The sequence below is a fragment of the Zosterops lateralis genome (assembly GCF_965231275.1).
Source record: "Zosterops lateralis genome assembly, chromosome: 30".
Taxonomy (NCBI): domain Eukaryota; kingdom Metazoa; phylum Chordata; class Aves; order Passeriformes; family Zosteropidae; genus Zosterops; species Zosterops lateralis.
The window spans coordinates 2497671-2515894 of NC_139790.1; the positions used below are offsets into that span (position 1 = coordinate 2497671).

Sequence of the window (18224 nt, forward strand, 5' to 3'; positions counted from 1 at the left end):
GATTTTTGCTTGCTGCAAATAGAAAATATCCACATTCCTTGAGGGAACAGCTCAAGGACCCAATGAGTGCCTTTGTCCTGGCCCTGGGTCAATTATGGTGTGAGGAACATGGAAGTTTCTGCTTCTTCTTCCTTAAAGTTCAGGGGTGAGGCTTAAACTCTTTCCCTGATATGAGAACACCTGCTGGGGTGTTCCTTTAAAATAAAAAGTGTTTTATGGGTGTGAAATATTTGTAAGTGGACGTGGCTGTGTGTCCTAAATGGTTTGGAGGTTAAATCAGATTATTCCAGATTTTTCTGCTCTTCCTTGGCTCAAAGACACTCAAGATTCATCTCTGGAAATTCGGGTTTTACTTCACAGAATCTTCTTGCCCAGCAAAGTCTCACTCAGATTCAGGGACATGGAAACTAGGCAAGAGAGAACCAGATGGGGACATGGAATTTTCATGAAAACACAGATTTTTTTTGAAAGCACAGGCTTAAATTTCACCAGTTTGTACCTTTTTTTGTTCAGTAAACAAGTGCCATCTCCCTTTTTGCAGGTCTCTGGGTCTCCCTGAAGCTGCTCCCGGGGGATCTGGCTCAGGTTCAGAAGGATTTTTCCCACCTTGTGGACAGATCCACTGCAGTGGCTCGAAAAATGGGGTTCCCTGAGATCATCCTTCCTGGTGGGTCCTGTGTGCTTCTACATTGCAGGGGGTGAAACAGCCATATTCTAGAACTTGTCACAAAAAGATTTATTTTTTACAATTAGATTTATTTTTATCTGAAAGCTTTTCATTTTTCTTCAGATTTCCAGGTCCTTTTCCTTTTCTCTTTCCCTTTCCTTTCCTTTCCTTTCCTTTCCTTTCCTTTCCTTTCCTTTCCTTTCCTTTCCTTTCCTTTCCTTTCCTTTCCTTTCCTTTCCTTTCCTTTCCTTTCCTTTCCTTTCCTTCCCTTTCCTTCCCTTTCCTTCCCTTCCCTTCCCTTCCCTTCCCTTCCCTTCCCTTCCCTTCCCTTCCCTTCCCTTCCCTTCCCTTCCCTTCCCTTCCCTTCCCTTCCCTTCCCTTCCCTTCCCTTCCCTTCCCTTCCCTTCCCTTCCCTTCCCTTCCCTTCCCTTCCCTTCCCTTCCCTCACAAGAAGTTGAAAACACAAATTTTCTTTCTTATGGTGAAATGATGGTTTATGGAGGGAGCTTTTGGAAGGAAATGTCTCTTTAGTCAAAGGAATTTTCGTTGCATGTAGCTTTGACCCATCCATACAGAGTGGATTTAACCCTAGAGAGCTCATTAAATTAAAAGAAAAAAAATATAAGGACAGAGGGGTTTTAGAAAGGAAAATAGTTCATTTCAGAAGATTTTGTGTAATTTGAGATGGAGATGAAAACAGTGTGACAGCAGGTGTCATTAATTAAAAACTAAGAGGAAAATGAGGGTGAGGTGGTACCCAAAAGGGTGTTAAACGTTCACCTGCCACACTGGGGACAAGAAATCAGCTCAGTAAACCCTGGGACTCTGCAGGGGACGTCCGGAACGACATCTACGTCACCCTGATCCAAGGGGAGTTCGACAAAGGCAAGAAGAAAACGCCCAAGAACGTCGAGGTCACCATGTCCGTGCACGACGAGGACGGGAACCTGCAGGAGGTAGGAGGGTCTGACACCCTTTTGGGAGATTCACCACCCCAAACACCCCACTGTGCAATTCTGCCTGAGGCCGGGTGGGTTTAGCCCCACTGAGGTGGATCAAGCTCTGAGGGTTGACCAGAAACCTCCCAGAAATGGCCTAAAAATAATTAGTGAGGTGACTGATGGGGGGGTTTTGAGAAAGGAAAAAGGTTTTAATTAAAGAAGAGAATAACAAACTATTACCTCTGAGGGTTGACCAAGGAACCTCCCAGAAATGGCTTCAGAATAATTAGTGAGGTGACTGATGGAGGGGTTTTGAAAAAGCAAAAAAGGTTTTAATTAAAGAAGAAAATAACAAACTGTACAGAAAAAAAGACACCCCAAAAAGCCCCAAGAAACTCTGTGCTCTCTCTGAAGTATTCAATGATCCAGGAGGGTTTTTTGCCTTGCTGCCCAATAGAAAATATTCATTTCTTTCATTTCATTCCTTGAAGAACAACTCAAGGGTCCAACAAGTCCCTTTCTCCTGGCACTGGGCTAATTATGTTAAGAGGAGCATGGAAGTTTCTAATTCTTCTTTAAAAGCTCAGGGGTGAAACTCAAACTCTTTCCCAATGTGGAAACACCTGCTGGGGTGTGGAGGTGTTTCAGACAAAAAAGAACCACATTCATGCGGTCAGGTTGAAAGAGCAAAAAGAGAGGCAGTTTATTCTCAGCTTAGATTTATATATATATATATATTTTTATTTATATATATATATATATATATATATATATATAATTTATGTATATATAATATTTATATATATATATATTATATTATATTTATGTATATATAATATTTATATATATATATATATATATATAAGTTTGACCAGAGATTGGACAAAGAGGTTGACACTTTTTCAACCCCACTGGTCAAACTAAAAGTCTATTAATTGTTCCTCCTCCAAGGAGGAATGCATAGTTTCCAAAACATCACTCTCCGTTTATTTAAAAAATCCGTGACAAACTCCAGTAAGAAAAAAAAAAAAAAATTAAACATCAGAAGGCTGAAAAAGATTAAAAAAACATATTTACCTTTTTTTTTTCCCTCCCCACCCGTTGTGTTGTGTCCAAAGAAAGCCATCCACCCCGGGGCTGGCTACGAGGGCGTCTCGGAGTACAAGTCGGTGGTTTATTACCAGGTCAAGCAGCCCTGCTGGTACGAGACTGTCAAGGTAGGGCTCGGTCCCTCTCCATCCTCTTCATCTCTGTGAAAGCACCAGCTGCTGGTGGAATTGATGGTCAGTTTGTAAATATTGTGATTTTTAGTTAAAATAGTCTTCTTTAAAGGTGTGTAAATCACAGCAAAGGCTTGGCTTGCTGTGGGTAACTGCCTTTCTCTGGCTCTGATTGTAATCTGAGTCATCATTTCCATGGTTGTCAATGTTGTCCTTGGAGACCTGTAAGGTAAAAAGATCAATTCTGTGATCAGTAAAGGAGCTTTTACAAAGGTGTCCTACTAAAATTAGAATTTTATTTTATTTTTTTAAATTATTTTTTATATATTTTTAAAATATTTTTTATTATTTTAAATATTTTACTATATAATAATATAGTATCTATTACATAATATATTATATATATTCTATTATATATTATTATAATTATAATAGTGTATATTATATTATTATATATTAGTTATAATATAGATTGTAATTATGTATTATATTATTATAATAATTATAATTATTATAATATATTATGATTATTATATTTATTATTGTATATGTATTATAATATATGTATTATATATTATTATAATAATTATAATGATTATAATATATTGTGATTATTATTATATTCATTATTATAATATATGTATTATTATAATATATGTATTATATATTATTATAATATATGTATTATCTATTATTATATATTATACAATATATGTATTATATATTATTATATGAGTTTTTATTGTTATTGAATAGGAAGATGGGGCTATTTTTTTGTGATTAATTGTAACTAAAAATCCAGTGGTTTTGTACTTTTGTTTGGGATTTTAAATTATAATTTAAATTATAAATTATAAATTTAAATTAAATTTAAAGTATATTATGATGTATACCACGCTTGTGTTAATAGAGCTCTATGACACCAATGATTTTCACACTTTTTATATTGATATAAAACTTTAGGTTCACACTTCTTCTATGGCACAAAAAAAATTCTGCTATTAGTTATATTGTCTACATAACTCAAGTTTGTGTGTTTGATTTTTTTGTTCTTGGTAGTTCTTAACATGTTTTTCTTTCTGATACATCTTCACTTTCTTTGCTGGAATTTACAAATTGCATTTTGTCTTTGCACTCCCCAGGACAGTGAAAACGCTGATATTTTTATTCTGCCCTTTTCAGGTGTCCATCGCCATAGAGGAGGTCAGTCGCTGCCACCTGAGGTTCACCTTCCGCCACCGCTCGTCCCAGGAGTGTGAGTGCCCCTGCTCAGCTCCTCTGGGTTTGAAAGGCAAAACCAGTGACAGGCTCAAGGCAGAAATACAGTTTAATAAGAAGAAAGGAAAAAAAAGAGTGAAATAAAATAAAATAAATGCGGTAATACAAAAGATCATTGACAGAGTCAGGATACGGCCTGGGCAGGTGGTGGGAGCAGCCCAGGTGAGGTGTCTGCCTGAAGATCTCACAGAAAGGTTTGGAAAGTCTTTTCTGTCTCAAGAGGACACAAAAAGAGCCACAGTCACCTGTCAGGATGTGAGATGGGAAAGAAAGGAAGTTTATTTGGGGATCTCGACTTATTTTGTCTTTGGAATTTGGTCAAGGATTGGGGGACCAGAGAAACACCTCTTTGACCTCAGTGGTCAACTTAGGAGTTCATCAGTTTGTCCTTCCCTCTGGACAGGAAAGTGTTATTTACCAAACATCACTTGGTTTATTTTACAATGGTGAGAAAGCTCCAGTAGAAATGTAAACTGTCAGAAGGCTGAAAAACCAGGTGGACACTTTTCCTCTGGGAATCCAGAGACAGTCATGGAATGGGTCCTGGATGTCCCAACAAACAGAGAGAGCTCCTGGAGGGAGTTCCCTGTGAGTCCTGGGCAAGGCATTGATGGGCCACGAGCAGAAGAGCCCAAAGGAGGGGCCTGGGAAAACACTGCCCCACCTGGTTCCAACAGCTCATGGGGATGGGGATGGAATAAATACTGTGTGCTCATCCTACACTGCAACCCAGGGTATCCTCCCACTCCACTGAGTGCAGAACTCTCATTTCTGTTTATTCACATTATTACGGGTTTTTTTCTTGCTCAGTTTATTTATTCCCAGTTTTGTGGCAGGTGAAAAATCAAAATTATTCAAATTTTTTGCACTTGAGGTTTGGTGCTGGTTTTATCCTGAAACTGAAAGTTGATAAGGAACAATGTTTTATTTCCCCAAAAGACAATTATCAATGTTTGTTATTGCTTTGGCTTCTCAGTGTAGGGTGTTGCTTTGAATTTATTTCAGCAAAATTCACTGCCAGGCCTGGTGGGCTTCTAATGATCTTCCTAAAGGGGGAATTCTAATTAGGCTAATGAAAGGCTAATGAGTGAATTAGAGCCAGAAGCTTCACCAGATCACTCCAGAGCCCTGAAATGAGATCAATAATGTGTTTAAAGGCTCTCAAAGGCACCTGGTTTGGAAGGCAGTATGAAGTATTCCACACCCACAGCTCACAAACCAAACTCCAAACCAAAAATATCCATAGAATTCCATATCAGAGGATCACTGAATTGTGAAGTTTAGAAAAGATCTGGAAGATCAAGGAATCCAACCATAATCTGTCCATTCATCAGCACAAAAAAGGCTAAAATTGTGTGTGGAAGATGCTCCAGGAGGATGTGTTTGTGCAGCTGCAGTCCCCTGTGAAATAAAGCTGCTGATGGAGTTACAGGGCTGCACTTTGGATCGTGTGGACATGAATAAAGCCATTTCTAATGAGGATTTCTCCTGTTTGCAGCCAGGGACAGGTCTGAGAGGGCCTTTGGCGTGGGCTTTGTGAAGCTGATGAATGCAGATGGAACAACCCTGCAGGATGGCAAACACAACCTGATTGTCTACAAGGTAACCTGGGCATTTCCAGCCTTGTCTGGTGTTTAACCCATCCAAACTCTCTCCTGGATGATTTTCCAAGCAGTAAAAAGCTACAAAATGTACATGGGGAAGGGTGGGAAATCCTCCTGAGTTCTGTGGCTTTGGAAATAGCTCAGCTCATTTGCAGTAGGGACAACTTATCCCTGAAATTAGAAACCCAAACCATGGCAGAGGTGAAATTCACAGAATGATTCGGTTGGAATAGATCTTTAAGATCATTGAATCCAAGCCCATTCTGGCTGTCACTGTGGGATGTTTTGTGCCTGAGGTGTTTTGGTTTTCTGAAATTCCTTTCCCAGGGAGTTTTCTGTAAACAGGAGAAATGTTTTTGGAACTGGAACTTTGTTCTTCATTCCTTTCCCCAGGAGGGACTTCTCCTTGCTGTCCCTCTGCTCTGCCCAATGGGAGTGAAGAGGTTTGTCTTTGTGTCACCAATCCAATTGGTCTGTGTGAAATAGTAGAAAAGGGAGACACAGCCCAGAAATAAAGGAGTCATTTTCAGCCTCCTGAAATCAGAGTCTGTGTCCTTGTGGTGTAAAACAGTGGCAGAGACATGACCCTTCTCTCTGCTGTGTCCTCCAGGGTGACAACAAGAAAATGGAAGATGCCAGGAGTTACCTGACCCTCCCTTGCACCAAAACAGAGATGGAGGAGAAGGAGGCGCCCTCGGGGAAGAACCTGCACCCTCTGGCCAACTTCACCCCCAGCAAGGACAGCACCAAGGACAGTTTCCAGATCTCCACTGTCATCTGCTCCACCAAGCTCACCCAGAATGGTAGGGCTTCTGCTGGGGCTCTCCAGTGCAGAGGGTGTTTTCTTCAGGCAGGTTTTTGCATGTGGGCAGAGAACACCAGCTGCCATTTTTTTTTCTCTTTCCTTTCTTTTCTTTCTTTCTTTCTTTCTTTCTTTCTTTCTTTCTTTCTTTCTTTCTTTCTTTCTTTCTCCTTTCCTTTCCTTTCCCTTTCCTTTCCTTTTCCCTTTCCCTTTCCTTTTTCCTTCTTTTCCTTTCCCTTTCCCTTTCCCTTTCCTTTTCACACATCAGTGGCAGTTTTGTCCCATCAAGCTGCCAGAACAAGCTCCCAGGATGTTTGTGCAGCCCCTGGAAACCCTTCCACACAAATATTCAGTGTTAAACCCCACAAGATCATTGGCACACGTGGAATTGTCACCTGTCAGTGACAGCACCTGTGTTTGATCAGAATTTTTAATATTTAAGGTTAATTACCTTAATTACTGTCAAGAGAGCAGCAGTGAGGACTGAGCTCTCCAGGGTGATGATGTGCATTAAATCTGCTGTGCTGCCAGAGGGATCAAAATGAGGAGTGATGTGTGAATTAATCCAGGCTGGTAAATGATGGGAGAGTGAACCCAGCCTGGTAAATGATGGGAGAGTGAATCCAGCCTGGTAAATGATGGGAGAGTGAATCCAGCCTGGTAAATGATGGGAGAGTGAATCCTGCCTGGTAAATGATGGGAGATTGAATCCAGCCTGGTAAATGATGGGAGATTGAATCCTGCCTGGTAAATGATGGGAGAGTGAATCCAGTGCTGGTAAATGATGGGAGAGTGAATCCAGCCTGGTAAATTATGGGAGATTGAATCAAACCTGGTAAATGATGGGAGATTGAACCCAGCACTGATAAAATGATGGGAGGTTGAATCCAGCCTGGTAACTGATGGGAGATTGAATCCAGAGCTGGTAAATGATGGAAGAGTTCCAGCAGCTCTGGAAGGCTCCTTAGCCAAGCCATGCACTCCAATAAAATTCCTGGCTCGAGATACCTGCTCTTTAGTCCATAAAAGCCCTCCAAAGTGGTCTCCAGGTGTGCTGTTATCAGATGGCAGCAGGTTTCCATTTATAGCAGGGCTTTGCTGTTTTGCCAAGACAAAAGCAGCACCTCAAGGTAACGTTCTGTGCCTCAGGGTGACTTTTCCTTGTGCACTGACTAAAAATATCCCCCAGCCTCGCTGTGGGCTGGGGTTTGCTGATTGCTGCTGCTTGCTGTCCTTGCAGTTGACCTGCTGGGTTTGCTGAACTGGCGCTCCAACCTGCCCAACATCGCCCACAACCTCAGGAAGCTCATGGAGGTGGAAGGAGGAGAAATTGTGAAGGTATTTCCAGGGATTTGAGCCTCCTTGGTGCAAAAAATCTGGCGTTGGACCCAAAAGTGACTGGCCAGGCTGGGAGGGAAGTTCTGGGTGGAAGGAGTAGAAATCATTAAGATATTCCCAGGGATTTGAGCCTCCCTGGTGCAAAAAATCTGATTTGTCAGCCTGGTGTTGGACCCAGAAGTGTCTGGCCAGGCTGGGAGGGCAGTTCTGGGTGGAAGGAGGAGAAATTGTGAAGGTATTCCCAGGGATTTGAGCCTCCTTGGTGCAAAAAATCTGATTTGTCAGCCTGGTGTTGGACCCAGAAGTGTCTGGCAGGGCTGGGAGGGCAGTTTTGGGTGGAAGAATGAAAAATTGTGAAGATATTTCCAGGGATTTGAGTCTCCTTGGGACACAAACTCTGGTGTGTTGGACACAAAATGTGTCTGGCCTGGCTGGGAGGGAAGTTCAGGATGGAAAGAGAAGAAATCATGAAGATGTTCCCAGGGATTTGAGCCTCCTTGGGACACAAACTCTGCTGTGTTGGACACACAAGTGTCTGGCCAGGCTGGGAGGGCAGTTCTCGGTGGAAGGAGGAGAAATAGTGAAGGTATTCCCAGGGATTTGAGCATCCCTGGTGCACAAACTCTGGTGTGTTGCACACAAAATGTGCCTGGCAGGGCTGGGAGGGCACTTCTGGGTGCTGAGCAATGGAAGAGCATCAAATCACGGGATGGTTTGGTTTGGAAGGGACCTGAAAATCAGCTTTTTCCACCCCCTGCCATGGCAGAGACACCTCCCACTGTCCCAGGCTGCTCCAGCCTGGCCTTGGGCACTGCCAGGGGTGGGACAGCCAGAGTTTCTCTGGGAACCTGAACTCTCAGATTTACAGAAATTACAGAATTACAGAAATTAAATATTACAAGGATCAGTGAGAAGGCTGTGAATTTATTTCCCCCTTTATCCTTACGAAATAAGAGATATATCCAAAACCTAAATTTTAATTTTCATCTCCTTTGGGAATGATGAGAGATTTGCTGTGAATCTGGGAGCAGAAACCACATAAATTACTGTGGAGGGTGGAAAAGGGGGGAATTCCCATAGAAAAGGCTCTGCTGAAGGGTTTAGGAGGAATTCTTACCCCCAGGGAGGGGTCCCAGCAGTGAATGTACCGGGATATTCTGCAGAGTTTGATGATTTAATGCTGCAGTTGGGTGCAGTCAGGGCTGTGTCACTGCAGACAGGCTCAGGGCAGGCTCCTGCCTCAGGACAGCCTTTGGGGAGGTTAAATTTTTTATCCTGTGAGATGAAAATGTGATGGAACAGCAAAGTGGGGCCATTCAGAGCTGAGGAGAAAAGATCTTCCTTCCCACAGAGATAATCGAGGCTGGCATCCCTTTTTGGATGTTTCCTCACAGTGAAATGAGTGATTTTTTGGGGGGAAATAAGTGATTTTTTTTATTCTTTTCATTTAGTGTTTGTTAATAAACCTATATTTAAGTTTGAGCCTGCTTTGCTTTTCTCCAGTCTCACAGCATAAAAAAATAAATAATTAGAGTCTAATAAATGAGGATTATTTGCATTTCAGCTGGGCTGGGAGGGGAGGGATTCTCCAGCTCCAGTTCCCTTTCCCCACCCTTTCTCTGCTCCTTTTCCCCTCCAGTTTTTGCCAGACACCCTCGATGCCCTTTTCAACATCATGATGGAAATGTCAGAGAATGAAACCTACGATTTCCTGGTGTTTGATGCCCTGGTGAGTGAATCTTCTCTGGGTTCAGAGTTTGTTTTCAGTCTGTTCCTGGTGATTCCAATGAGCAAATTGCTTGAATTTTCTAGTTTTGCTCCAGAAATAAATGATATTTAATTCTAGAAATAAATGATATTTAATTCTAGAAATAAATTATATTTAAACACTTTTTCAGGAGCCAGGACTGTAATACACATCATGTTTTTAGTGGCCACATTGAAAAGAGCAATAAATTGCACACCCACATTATTTAGTGACTGTTGGGACATAAATAACACTCTCTGTAGCATTAATGCTGTTGGTAAAAATTACTATTAACTTTAATTAATTTATTTATTTCAATTAATTAAATTATTTAAATTTTTATTATTCTTTATTTATTCTTTATTTTTTTATAATTTTTATCTATTATTTGTTTCTATTTATTCATTATTTTTATTATTTATTTATTATTTTTATTTATTTTTATTATTTATTATAAATATTTTTAATTTTTTATTACTTAATTTCAAATTAAAACATAATTTTAATTATTAAATTTTTATTATTTAATTTTAATTATTAAATATTATAAGCCAGAAACATAAATGAAATTAGAGACTGTTCTAGTTGAGTCACTGTGCATCTCTTTCCCTTCTTTTGGATTTTTTTTTGGCAGGTATTTATTATTTCTTTGATTGGAGACATCAAGTTCCAGCATTTCAATGCAGTTTTGGAGACTTATATCTACAAACACTTCAGTGCCACCCTGGCCTACGTGTGAGTACTGACCCCAGAGTGTCACTGCTGACATCAGCTCTCAGGGATGTCTTTGCTGAGGGAATTTTTGATGATTTCAGTGTGATAAAAGCAGCAGAGTGCAGAGTTCCATCCCTTCTCTGCCTGCAGGAGAGAAAGGTTCTTTATTGTTGTTGGTTTTTTGTTCTGTAAAATATTTCTGTTTGTGAGGGTTTTTTTTTCTGTCAGAAAAGAAACTTTGGTAGTGGATTTTGGATTTCCAGCCCTTTGATGAAAGAGGGGATCCCCGAGATCTTCCTCCCTCCTCCCTCCTCCTCCTCCTCCTCAATTATCTTGGGAAAAACTTTTCCTCCTCTGCCCTCCCGGGGCCTTCATCCCATCCCTGCCCCCTCTGCTGTCCCAGGACCTTCCTCATCATCATCACCATCATCATCATCCTCACAGGACCCTCCTCATCCTCATCAGTCATCCTGGGATCTTCATCTCCTCCTCCTCCTCCTCCTCCTCCTCCCCATTATCCTGGGCTCTCCCTCCTCCTCCTCCTCTGTCATGCTGGAGCCTTCATCCCCCTCCTCATCCTGGGATCTTCCTCTCCTCCTCCTCTTCCTTATCCTGGGATCTTCATCCCCTTCTCCTGCTCTTCCTCCTCCTCATTATCTCAGGATCTTCCTCCTCATTCCCAGCCTTCCTGGGCTCTCCCTCCTCATCCTCCTCTTCCTCCATCATCTCCATCTCCGTCATGCTGGAGCCTTCATCCGCCTCCTCCTCATCCTGGGATCTTCCTCTCCTCCTCCTCTTCCTCATCCTGGGATCTTCATCCCTTCCTCCTCCTCCTCCCCATTATCCTGGGATCTTCCTCCCCATTCCCAGCCTTCCTGGGCTCTCCCTCATCCTCTTCCTCCTCTTTGTCCATCATCTTCATCATCTCCATCACCTCCATCACCATCATGCTGGAGCCTTCATCCCCCTCCTCATCCTCCTGGGATCTTCCTCTCCTCCTCTTCCTCATCCCGGGATCTTCATCCCTTCCTCCTCCTCCTCCCCATTATCCCGGGATCTTCCTCCCCATTCCCAGCCTTCCTGGGCTCTCCCTCCTCATCCTCCTCCTCTCTCATTCTGGAGCCTTCAGTCCCCTCCTCCTGCTCATCCTGGGATCTTCCTCCTCCTCCTCTTCCTCTTCTTCCTCCTCCTCCTCCATCCCAAGGCAATCTGTTCCTCCTCCATTATCCCAGGAAAACCCTCTCCATTATTTCCAGAATCTTCCTCCCTCCTCCTCCTCCTCCTCCATCAAAGCTCATCCCCCTTGTGGGAACAGAAGTGAAAAGTTAAAACTGAACCCAACAGGGGACTCAGGCAAAACCAGGAACCCAAACTGCTTTTCTTCCCTAAAAATCTCTTTAATTTGTATTGATCCATATAAATTCCTGGCTGTGACCCTAAAGAAGGACAATTTGAATCTCCTGGAGTGTCTCTTTCCCTCCTTCCACTTTGTGATTTCCTTTTTCCATTTCCCACACCAGGGAATTCCCACACTGGGAATGGGTTTTGCAGCTTCCTTGGGCAGCTCCTTTTAGGGGCAAAAAAAAAAAAAAAAAAAAGCAAAGCAGAGGCAGAGGGTGGAATCTGTGGAGTTTGAGGCCAAGGTTTCAGGAGGAAATGGGCTGTGAGGAGGAGCCCTGTGGTGTTCATGGGCCTGCAGTTCCTCTCTGGGATAAGGAAGTTGGATTTGCACAGGAACTTTATTGTTATTTTATTGTTATTTTATTGTTATTTTATTGTTATTTTATTGTTATTATTTTATTTATTGTTATTTTATTGTTATTTTATTGTTATTATTTTATTTATTGTTATTTTATTGTTATTTTATTTTATTTTATTTTATTTTTTTATTTATTTTATCTGTTTTTTAAAAAACTTTTTGTTTTTATTTCCCAAAGGAAACTCACCAAAGTCCTGAACTGCTACGTGGGGAATGCTGAGGACTCCAGCAAGACAGAGCTGCTGTTTGCAGCCCTGAAAGCCCTGAAATACCTGTTCAGGTTCATTGTGCAGTCCCGGGTGCTTTACCTCAGGTGTGTCCAGCCCTTCCTCCCTCTGGGAACACCCACTGCCAGAAAATATCCTTAAAGGGGATATTCCCCACCAAATCCTCCAGCACTGACTGATTTAGAGCATCTTTCTTGCCCTTTGTCTGTGGCTGGAGCAAATAAATTGAGCAAAAATTAAAATATCAGATTAGAACAGAGAGAGAAACCTTTTAGTTCCTCCAAAACTTGCAACAAGCAGAGCTGGAAAGGAACCCAATATTTATTTTTATAAAATAAAATATGGAATTTTCCTCCTCATTTTCAGAAACTTTAAGAAAAAAATTACACAGACACTTAAATCCTTTAGTGAGATGTGGGGGTGACACATTTTATAAAGTAAAATATGGAATTTCCTCCTCATTTTCAGAAACTTTAAGAAAAAAAATACACAGACACTTAAATCCTTAAGTGAGATGTGGGGGGTGACACATTTTATAAAGTAAAATACGGAATTTTCCTCCTTATTTCCAGAAACTTTAAGAAACAATTACCAAGACACTTAAATCCTTAAGTGAGGTGTGGGGGTGACACATTTTATAAAATAAAATACAGAATTTCCTCCTCATTTCCAGAAACTTTAAGAAAAAAATTACACAAACACTTAAATCCTTAAGTGAGGTGTGGGGGTGACAAATTTTATAAAGTAAAATATGGAATTTTCCTTCTCATTTTCAGAAACTTTAAGAAACAATTACAAAGACACTTAAATCCTTAAGTGAGATGTGGGGGTGACACATTTTATAAAGTAAAATATGGATTTTCCTCCTCATTTTCAGAAACTTTAAGAAAAAAATTACACAGACACTTAAATCCTCAAGTGAGATGTGGGGGGTGACACATTTTCCAGCTGGGATAAAATCAATGACAGTTTAAAAAACATCTTCCCAGAGATTGACACTCTGAGGGTTTGAAACCTTTTATTCATGCCCATTCTGGATGTTATTTTTTTCCAATTTAATTCTTGGAACCCAAACAGATTTTGCTGCAGTGGCAGCCTGAAAAATGCAATTTTTTTTTCCCCTATAACAGATTCCAGCAGGAAATAACTGCAAAAATCCCCAAAATTCCATTTAACCCCCATGTCTTTATGGAAGGAAGTGGCATTAAGATGTTACTCCACAGGATAAAATCCTGTTTTTTCCCCTGTTCTTTGCAGTGTTTATGGGAAAAGTGAGGATGGGAATGAATTCAACGACGCCATTCGCCAGCTCTTCCTCTCCTTCAACATCCTCATGGACCGGCCCCTGGAGGAGGCTGTCAAGATCAAGGTCAGCATCATTTCCTAAAGAAAAAAAAGCAAAAATCTTCAATGAGATCAACTGGTGCAGTTGGGGAAGGGGCTGGGCCAGGAAAAGGGATGAGAGAATTGTCCATAAATCCCTTTTCTTCCACCTTTTTCCACTCTGACATCTGTGGATGCATAAATTTGATTTTAAACCTGTTCTCTGCAGTTTGCTCTTGACAAAAACTGAATTTCCCACATGTGTTTCATGCCCTTTGTTTTGTTTTTTTTTTTTATTTTTCTCTCTTCTTTCAGGGGGCAGCTTTAAAATATTTACCAAGCATCATAAACGATGTCAAGCTGGTCTTTGACCCCGTTGAGCTCAGGTAACTCTATTAAATTTGTTTGTCCTCTAAACTTCATCTGATGGGAAGAAATTTTGGAAATTTGGCTAAAAACAGCCACTCTGGTTATGATGGGATGGTGCAGATGCTGTGAATGGGCTCCAGGAGGTGCTTGCAGGGCTTTAAAGGGAGTCAGTGGAGCTCAGAGGATTCTTTATTTTCATTTTGGGGATGTCCAAGGTCAGGTTGGACAGGGCTTGGAGCAACCTGGGACAGGGTGATTTTAGGGTCCCTTCCTACCCAAATCATTCCAGAATTCTGGGATCCTCATCTCAAGATTTTACTGAGAAGGAAAAATCTGAGAGCGGTGAAATTTTGTACAAGTTCTTGGTGAATGTTCCTGGAAAGTGTCAAAGGCAGAGCCTTGGCTGGGAAAACCAGAGGTTGTGTTTATCCAGGGAATTCTCAGCCCTGTGGGTTCCTGTGTTGGTGCTCAGAGCTTTGCCCAGCCCTGACACGAGTGATTTGCTGGGGAGCAGCAGATGGGCAGCAAATGCCTCTGGAATTTAATTTAAGGGAGTCTGGGGTTGGAGTGAGTCACCCACTGATGGAAGGGGCAGCTGGGAGGAGGATGTGCCTTTGCTGCTGTGGATGTTCCAAAGATTCACCAGTGGGTTCAGAAAGAGCCTTTCCAGATTTCCCTGGGTGATTTAGGTGATCAATCACACACTCAGTGTGATTATCCTGTGCTGGCACTGGAGGGACACAGCAGTGCCTGTTTGTTATGGGGTTTGGGATGTGCCTGGGCTGTGCTGGAATAAAAACTTCCTTTCAAGAGGTTTAAAACTGCAGTTCTGACTGGGCTGATAACCTGGGTCCCACACAGTGTCCATGTGGGATGGTGGGAATGCTGACCCCCTGCTCCTTCTGGACAGTGTCCCTGTGGGATGGTGGCAATGCTGATCCCCTGTCCCCTCTGGGTCCCACAGTGTCCATGTGGGGTGGTGGGAATGCTGACCCTCTTGGCAGTGTCCATATGGGATGGAGGGAATGCTGACCCTCTGGGCAGTGTCCATGTGGGATGGAGGGAATGCTGACCCTCTGGGCAGTGTCCATGTGGGATGGAGGGAATGCTGACCCTCTGGGCAGTGTCCATGTGGGATGGAGGGAATTCTGACCCTCTGGGCAGTGTCCCTGTGGGATGGTGGCAATGCTGACCCCCTGTCCCCTCTCTGGGTCCCACAGTGTCCATGTGGGGTGGTGGGAATGCTGACCCTCTGGGCAGTGTCCATATGGGATGGAGGGAATGCTGACCCTCTGTCCACTCTGGGCAGTGTCCCTGTGGGTTGGAGGGAATGTTGACCCTCTGTCCACTCTGGGCAGTGTCCCTGTGGGATGGTGGCAATGCTGACCCCCTGTCCCCTCTCTGGGTCCCACACAGTGTCCTCTTCAGCAAGTTCATCCAGAGCATCCCCGAGAACCAGCTGGTGCGGCAGAAGCTAAACTGCCTGACCAAGATTGTGGAGAGTGACCTGTTCAAACAGGCTGGTGAGTGACCCTGGGGGCTCTGGGTCCTCCAAAACGAGCTCCCCTGGCAGTCACTGGGACAACCCACCATTAAATCCATCTCTGGAAACATTCTTTGCCATGGAAGAACTGAATGAGGGTTTTTTTGCTGTTCAGTTTTCATATGATGCCCAATATGTGGGATTCTGATCCGGGGTGGGGATTTAGGAGGAGGGAGCTGTTTGATGGAATATGCAGAATTTATAGATTAAATGGTGGGGTTAAGTGGGATACTGGGAAGGGATTCCTGGCTGGGATGGAATTCCCAGATTTGCTGTGGCTGCCCCTGGATCCCTGGCAGTGCCCAAGGCCAGGCTGGATCCCCCTGATCCATGGAAAGTCCCACGGTGGAGCTGGATGGGCTTTGAGGCCCCTCCAACCCAAACCATTCCAGGATTCCATGTGCAGGTTCAGACGGGATTTTGGGAAGAAACACTGGGAGAGGGGCTGGGATGGAATTCCCAGATTTCCTGTGGCTGCCCCTGGGAGTGTCCAAGGCCAGGCTGGATCCCCCTGAGACAGTGGGAGGTGTCCCTGCCCATGACAGGGATGGGATGAGATGATCCTTTTGGTCCCTCCCAACCCATTCTGGGGCTCCACAATTCAAATTCCTGATAATTTCTGCCTCTCCCCAGCCTGATTGTTGTAACTTTAAACAAGTTCTGGTGTCCCAGCTGGGATCAGGGTCAGGGACAGCCCTGCGAGGTGCCCACCCCAGGCCATGCTGAGGCTCTGTGTGTCCCTTTGCAGAGTGCAGAGATGCCCTGCTGCCCCTGCTCATCGATCAGCTCAGCGGGCAGCTGGATGACAACTCCTGCAAGCCCGACCACGAGGCCAGCTCCCAGCTCCTGAGCAGTGTCCTGGAGGTCCTGGACCGCAAAGACGTGGTGAGCCCCAGCCCTCAGGGCTGCCACTCCACCTCAGCTCTTCTTTCCAGCACTTACAGTAAAGAATCATCCTCAATTTATCCTTTAATGAGTGAGGATTGTGATATTTATAGGAATTGTGGTGCCTCGCTGTGCAGCTCTTTGTGTAGTGGTTCTGTCTGAAAAGGAGCCAGGAAAGGTTGAATTAGTTGTTAGCACTGCTAGAAGTGTTTACTTCTATTTCTAGGGGGCAAAATGTCATCCCAGCTGCTTTGGTGGCTTGTTCAGTGATTTGGAGCAAGAAAAAGGGGTGTTGTGTGGTGTAAAAATGAGGAGGTTGTTATGGAATAGGGACAACAGTCACTGCTCAGCCAGAAAAATGCACTTCCCTCTCTGGTCATGGGAATTGTTCTGAGTGCCCGTGAACAGAGTGGTTTAAACAGTTCAGAGAAAACAAATCAAAGCCCCAGGATGAGCTGATGCAGCTGGGACAGATCCAGTGAGGGGATTCTCCACCGAGTGAATTCCCAGAGTGTTTGAATCGATCTCTCGTGTGCTTCAATCTCCTTTTTCTGCTCCCCCTGATGGCAATAGAGCCCTGCCCGGGCAGTCCTGCCCCGCAGGGAGCTGCCCCTGGCAGGCTGTGCCCGAGGGATGGTCCCCAGTGTCCCCTGCTGCTGTCCCCAGGGTGCCACCGCTCTGCACATCCAGCTGATGATGGAGCGGCTGCTGCGCCGGATCAACCGCACCGTGATCGGGATGAGCCGCCAGTCCCCGCACATCGTGAGAGCCTTTCCTTCCCTTTCCCTTCCCTTCCTTTTCCCTTTCCCTTTCCCTTTCCCTTTCCCTTCCCCTTCCTCTTCCCCTTCCCCACCCCTGCCCTACCTGCCCTACCTGCCCTCCTTCCCTGCCCTTCCCTTTAACACCTTTAACCGTGGGGCTCACTCTCCTGGGTGCCTTTCTTCTTCCCCAGCACCTTTAACAGAAGGGTTCACTCCCCTTGGGTGCCCTTTACTCTTCTCCATCACCTTTAACATTGGGGTTCATTCCCCTGGGAGCTCTTCCCTCCTTCCCCATCACCTTTAACAGTGGGTTCATTCCCTTGGGAGCTGTTTTCTCCTTCCCCTCTGATCCCAGTCCCATTTAACAGTGGGATTCATTCTCCTGGGTGCCCTTCTTCCTTCTCCAGCCCCTTTAACACAGGGGTTCATTCCCCTGGGTGCCTTTCCCTGCCTTCCCTCTGACCCCAGTCCCCTTTGCAGTGGGCTTCATGCCCCTGGGAGCCCTTTCCTCCTTTCCCAATTCCCTTTAATGTTGGGGTTCATTCCCCTGGGAGCCCTTCCCTTCTTCCCCAGCCCCTTTAACAGTGGAATTCATTCCCCTGGGTGCCTTTCCCTGCTTCCCTTCTTCCCCAGCCCCTCTAACAGTGGGATTTATTCCTTGGGAGCCCTTTCCTCCTTCCCCAGCCCCTCTAACAGTGGGATTTGCTCCCTTAGAAGCCTTTCCCTCCTTCCCCAGCCCCTCTAACAGTGGGATTTCTCCCCCTGGGAGCCCTTTCCTCCTTCCCCAACCCCTTTAACAGTGGGATTTATTCCTTGGGAGCCCTTTCCTCCTTCCCCAGCCCCTCTAACAGTGGAATTCATTCCCCTGGGTGCCTTTCCCTGCCTCCCTTCTGACCCCAGTCTCCTTTAACAGTGGGATTTGTTCCCTTAGAAGACTTTCCCTCCTTCCCCAGCCCCTCTAACAGTGGGATTTGCTCCCCTGAGAGCCCTTTCCTCCTTCCCCATCCCCTTTAACTGTGGGATCCATTCCCCTGAGAGCCTTTCCC

General features: G+C 44.1%; 1 protein-coding gene across 1 annotated transcript in view; it reads left to right on the forward strand.

Annotated features, from left to right (window-relative positions):
- The window catches only part of DOCK5 (dedicator of cytokinesis 5), a 102551-nt gene that overhangs the window by 44786 nt on the left and 39541 nt on the right, over positions 1-18224 (forward strand). Inside the window, exons 13-27 of the mRNA XM_083880582.1 lie at positions 542-667; positions 1499-1623; positions 2727-2825; positions 4011-4083; positions 5605-5708; positions 6321-6513; positions 7753-7850; positions 9490-9579; positions 10232-10332; positions 12249-12383; positions 13555-13666; positions 13936-14006; positions 15406-15512; positions 16281-16417; positions 17084-17179. Of these exons, the coding sequence (XP_083736708.1) occupies positions 542-667; positions 1499-1623; positions 2727-2825; positions 4011-4083; positions 5605-5708; positions 6321-6513; positions 7753-7850; positions 9490-9579; positions 10232-10332; positions 12249-12383; positions 13555-13666; positions 13936-14006; positions 15406-15512; positions 16281-16417; positions 17084-17179 (1667 nt within the window). The remainder of the gene's footprint in view (positions 1-541; positions 668-1498; positions 1624-2726; positions 2826-4010; positions 4084-5604; positions 5709-6320; positions 6514-7752; positions 7851-9489; positions 9580-10231; positions 10333-12248; positions 12384-13554; positions 13667-13935; positions 14007-15405; positions 15513-16280; positions 16418-17083; positions 17180-18224) is intronic.